Raw genomic sequence first — 6,108 nt, 5'->3', positions numbered from 1 at the left:
GCTCAATGCTAAGTACTGTAATACTGGAGCGTAAACATTGATGATTGATTGGTTGATTGACTGGCTAACTAAGTGATTGGGAGGGAGGGAGTGGGGGGTGTACTCTATGGCCCCATTCGTCTCCCCCTTCAGTGTCCATAGATCTGACTGAAGCTAAAACATCAGCAGAATTGCCTATCCACATACCAAGTCGTTTCAGATCTGTGAATATTGAGACACAATTCTGTAGAGTGATATTGAGACATAATTTTTTTGGGGGGGCACTAAAATCACTCCATCCACTCCCATCCTTCCAGACCAAACTAGACCCCGTTTCCTCAAAAGCCTAATCCCTTGACCCATGACCCCTCTCAGTCGGACCACTCCCCGTTGTCCTCCCCGCCGGAGTCAGACTCTGATTCGCTGTACTCGACGGCGATGCGACGTGAGAGAATGGTGGCCACGTCGTTTCCTACGGGCTCTCTCTTCGCTTCCTGCTCTCTCTGCTCCTGTACCTTCCTCAATTGGATACCTGGAGGATGGTGGGATGGAGAGAGGGAGGGAGAGAGGGGTTAGATAGATACCTACCAGAGAAGGCTGGTGGGAGGAGCTATAGGAGAACAGGTTCATTATAATGGCTGAAATGGAATCAATGAAACAGTATCAAACATCTGGTTTCCATGTGTTTGATACAGTTCCATTGATTCCATTCCAGCCAGTATAATGAACCTGTTCTCCTATAGTTCTCCAGCCTCCTCTTGTAGGTATCTATCTAACCCCTCTCTCCGTCTTTCCATCATGCACTAAACACACACACACACACCGAAAACAAACTTAAACATGAAAAGAAACACAAAAGGAAACAAACACATGCACTCACTCACACACATTCTCCCTCCCTCCCTCCCTCCCTCCCTCCCTCCCTCCCTCCCTCCCTCCCTCCCTCCCTCCCTCCCTCCCTCCCTCCCTCCCTCCCTTCCTTTCTCGCTCACTCCCTCCCTCCCTCCCTTCCTTCCTCCCTCTCTGCCTTCCTCTCTCTCTCTCTTCCTTCCTTCCTTCCTTCCTTCCTTCCTTCCTTCCTTCCTTCCTTCCTTCCTTCCTTCCTTCCTTCCTTCCTTCCTTCCTTCCTTCCTCCTTCCCTCCCTCCCTTCCTCCTCTGTCCCTTCCTCCATCTCACCTCTACGTATGGCAGCCAACAGGTCGCTGCGGGCATCGCTTATCGGAATCATCGGCATCTGGCCCTTCCTGGTGGGCGGAGCTTCTCCTTGAAACCCACCAATAGCGTGAGCCGGAGACAGGATGTGGGAGGGGGGCAGGCCTGGTGGGGGAGGAGGGGGGGCAGCGGGAGGGGCGTGAGAGGGGGAGGGGACATAGTGGGCAGGGGGGGCGGGAGGAGGAGGGGAGGGACTGTAAGAACGGGACATGATGGCCACGGCCCCGGGGGGGAGGGAGGGAGGAGGGAGGGAGGGGGGAGGGAGGGGGGAGGAGGAGGTAGAGTCGAAGGCCGTCTGGGCGGAGGGGATGATTGGGGGAGGAGGGGGAGGGGCTGGGGGGATGAAGTACTCCGGGATGGTGGACGGATGGCCGCTGAGGGAGGAGAGAGAAAGAACAGACAAGTGAATCAGACAACACCTCTCTCTCATCATGATAGTGGGAGGACAACACCTCTCTCTCATCATGATAGTGGGAGGACAACACCTCTCTCTCATCATGATAGTGGGAGGACAACACCTCTCTCTCATCATGATAGTGGGAGGACAACACCTCTCTCTCATCATGATAGTGAATCAGACAACACCTCTCTCTCATCATGATAGTGAATCAGACAACACCTCTCTCTCATCATGATAGTGAATCAGACAACACCTCTCTCTCATCATGATAGTGGGAGGACAACACCTCTCTCTCATCATGATAGTGGGAGGACAACACCTCTCTCTCATCATGATAGTGGGAGGACAACACCTCTCTCTCATCATGATAGTGAATCAGACAACACCTCTCTCTCATCATGACAGTGAATCAGACAACACCTCTCTCTCAACATAACAGTGAATCAGACAACACCTCTCTCAACATGACAGTGAATCAGACAACACCTCTCTCTAATCAGTGAATCAGACAACACCTCTCTCTCATCATAACAGTGAATCAGACAACACCTCTCTCTCAACATGACAGTGAATCAGACAACACCTCTCATCATAACAGTGAATCAGACAACACCTCTCTCTCATCATAACAGTGAATCAGACAACACCTCTCTCTCATCATGACAGTGAATCAGACAACACCTCTCTCTCATCATGACAGTGAATCAGACAACACCTCTCTCTCATCATGACAGTGAATCAGACAACACCTCTCTCTCATCATGACAGTGAATCAGACAACACCTCTCTCTCAACATGACAGTGAATCAGACAACACCTCTCTCTCATCATAACAGTGAATCAGACAACACCTCTCTCTCATCATGACAGTGAATCAGACAACACCTCTCTCTCATCATGACAGTGAATCAGACAACACCTCTCTCTCATCATAACAGTGAATCAGACAACACCTCTCTCTCATCATAACAGTGAATCAGACAACACCTCTCTCTCATCATGACAGTGAATCAGACAACACCTCTCTCTCATCATAACAGTGAATCAGACAACACCTCTCTCTCATCATAACAGTGAATCAGACAACACCTCTCTCTCAACATGACAGTGAATCAGACAACACCTCTCTCTCATCATAATAGTGAATCAGACAACACCTCTCTCTCATCATGATAGTGAATCAGACAACACCTCTCTCTCATCATAACAGTGAATCAGACAACACCTCTCTCTCATCATGATAGTGGGAGGACATCACCTCTCTCTCATCATGACAGTGGGAGGACAACACCTCTCTCTCATCATGATAGTGGAAGGACAACACCTCTCTCTCATCATGATAGTGAATCAGACAACACCACTCTCTCATCATGATAGTGAATCAGACAACACCTATCTCTCATCATAACAGTGAATCAGACAACACCTCTCTCTCATCATGATAGTGGGAGGACATCACCTCTCTCTCATCATAACAGTGAATCAGACAACACCTCTCTCTCATCATGATAGTGGGAGGACATCACCTCTCTCTCATCATGACAGTGGGGGGACAACACCTCTCTCTCATCATGACAGTGGAAGGACAACACCTCTCTCTCATCATGATAGTGAATCAGACAACACCTCTCTCTCATCATAACAGTGAATCAGACAACACCTCTCTCTCAACATGACAGTGGGAGCACAACACCTCTCTCTCATCATAACAGTGAATCAGACAACACCTCTCTCTCATCAGTGAATCAGACAACACCTCTCTCTCATCATGACAGTGGGAGGACAACACCTCTCTCTCATCATGATAGTGAATCAGACAACACCTCTCTCTCATCATACCAGTGAATCAGACAACACCTCTCTCTCAACATGATAGTGAATCAGACAACATCTCTCTCTCATCATAACAGTGAATCAGACAACACCTCTCTCTCAACATGATAGTGAATCAGACAACACCTCTCTCTCATCATAACAGTGAATCAGACAACACCTCTCTCTCATCATAACAGTGAATCAGACAACACCTCTCTCTCATCATGACAGTGAATCAGACAACACCTCTCTCTCACCATGACAGTGAATCAGACAACACCTCTCTCTCATCATAACAGTGAATCAGACAACACCTCTCTCTCATCATAACAGTGAATCAGACAACACCTCTCTCTCATCATGATAGTGAATCAGACAACACCTCTCTCTCATCATAACAGTGAATCAGACAACACCTCTCTCTCATCATGATAGTGGGAGGACATCACCTCTCTCTCATCATGACAGTGGGAGGACAACACCTCTCTCTCATCATAACAGTGAATAAGACAACACCTCTCTCTCAACATGACAGTGAATCAGACAACACCTCTCTCTCATCATAACAGTTAATCAGACAACACCTCTCTCTCATCATAACAGTGAATCAGACAACACCTCTCTCTCATCATAACAGTGAATCAGACAACACCTCTCTCTCAACATGACAGTGAATCAGACAACACCTCTCTCTCATCATAACAGTGAATCAGACAACACCTCTCTCTCAACATGACAGTGAATCAGACAACACCTCTCTCTCATCATAATAGTGAATCAGACAACACCTCTCTCTCATCAGTGAATCAGACAACACCTCTCTCTCATCACAACAGTGAATCAGACAACACCTCTCTCTCATCATGACAGTGGGAGGACAACACCTCTCTCTCATCATGACAGTTTTCCAGACAACACCTCTCTCTCATCATGACAGTTTTCCAGACAACACCTCTCATCATAACAGTGAATCAGACAACACCTCTCTCTCATCATAACAGTGAATCAGACAACACCTCTCTCTCATCATAACAATGAATCAGACAACACCTCTCTCTCATCATGACAGTGGGAGGACAACACCTCTCTCTCATCATAACAATGAATCAGACAACACCTCTCTCTCAACATGACAGTGAATCAGACAACACCTCTCTCTCATCATAACAATGAATCAGACAACACCTCTCTCTCAACATGACAGTGAATCAGACAACACCTCTCTCTCATCATGACAGTGGGAGGACAACACCTCTCTCTCATCATAACAGTGAATCAGACAACACCTCTCTCTCATCATAACAGTGAATCAGACAACACCTCTCTCTCATCAGTGAATCAGACAACACCTCTCTCTCATCAGTGAATCAGACAACACCTCTCTCTCATCAGTGAATCAGACAACACCTCTCTCTCAACATGACAGTGAATCAGACAACACCTCTCTCTCATCATGACAGTGGGAGGACAACACCTCTCTCTCATCATAACAGTGAATCAGACAACACCTCTCTCTCATCATAACAGTGAATCAGACAACACCTCTCTCTCATCAGTGAATCAGACAACACCTCTCTCTCATCAGTGAATCAGACAACACCTCTCTCTCATCAGTGAATCAGACAACACCTCTCTCTCAACATGACAGTGAATCAGACAACACCTCTCTCTCATCATGACAGTGAATCAGACAACATCTCTCTCTCATCATAACAGTGAATCAGACAACACCTCTCTCTCATCATGACAGTGAATCAGACAACACCTCTCTCTCATCATAATAGTGAATCAGACAACACCTCTCTCTCATCATGACAGTGGGTGGACAACACCTCTCTCTCATCATGACAGTGAATCAGACAACACCTCTCTCTCATCATGACAGTGGGAGGACAACACCTCTCTCTCATCATAATAGTGAATCAGACAACACCTCTCTCTCATCATAACAGTGAATCAGACAACATCTCTCTCTCATCATGACAGTGGGTGGACAACACCTCTCTCTCATCATGACAGTGAATCAGACAACACCTCTCTCTCACCATGACAGTGGGAGGACAACACCTCTCTCTCATCATAATAGTGAATCAGACAACACCTCTCTCTCATCATAATAGTGAATCAGACAACACCTCTCTCTCATCATAATAGTGAATCAGACAACACCTCTCTCTCATCAGTGAATCAGACAACACCTCTCTCTCATCATAACAGTGAATCAGACAACATCTCTCTCTCATCATAATAGTGAATCAGACAACACCTCTCTCTCATCATAACAGTGAATCAGACAACAGCTCTCTCTCATCATAATAGTGAAGACAACACTTCTCTCTCATCATAATAGTGAATCAGACAACACCTCTCTCTCATCATGACAGTGAATCAGACAACACCTCTCTCTCATCATAATAGTGAAGACAACACTTCTCTCTCATCATAATAGTGAATCAGACAACACCTCTCTCTCATCATAATAGTGAAGACAACACTTCTCTCTCATCATAATAGTGAATCAGACAACACCTCTCTCTCATCATGACAGTGAATCAGACAACACCTCTCTCTCAACATGACAGTGAATCAGACAACACCTCTCTCTCATCATAATAGTGAAGACAACACTTCTCTCTCATCATAATAGTGAATCAGACAACACCTCTTCTCTCTCTCATGACAGTGAATCAGACTGACTGAG

At 46.3% G+C, this 6,108-nt stretch overlaps 1 protein-coding gene across 1 annotated transcript in view; it reads right to left on the bottom strand.

Annotated features, from left to right (window-relative positions):
• Positions 1–350: 350 nt before the first annotated feature.
• The window catches only part of LOC120041400 (wiskott-Aldrich syndrome protein family member 3-like), a 30,736-nt gene continuing 24,978 nt past the window's right edge, over positions 351–6,108 (bottom strand). The window contains exons 5-6 of the mRNA XM_038986356.1: positions 1,157–1,566; positions 351–511 (exon numbers count right to left, since the gene is read on the bottom strand). Coding sequence (XP_038842284.1) covers positions 351–511; positions 1,157–1,566 — 571 coding nt within the window. The remainder of the gene's footprint in view (positions 512–1,156; positions 1,567–6,108) is intronic.

Source organism: Salvelinus namaycush, unplaced genomic scaffold, assembly GCF_016432855.1.
Source record: "Salvelinus namaycush isolate Seneca unplaced genomic scaffold, SaNama_1.0 Scaffold459, whole genome shotgun sequence".
In the NCBI taxonomy this organism is placed as follows: Eukaryota; Metazoa; Chordata; class Actinopteri; order Salmoniformes; family Salmonidae; genus Salvelinus; species Salvelinus namaycush.
The sequence above is the reverse complement of the archived record's forward strand: the minus strand, read 5'-3'. Positions and strand labels throughout refer to the sequence as shown.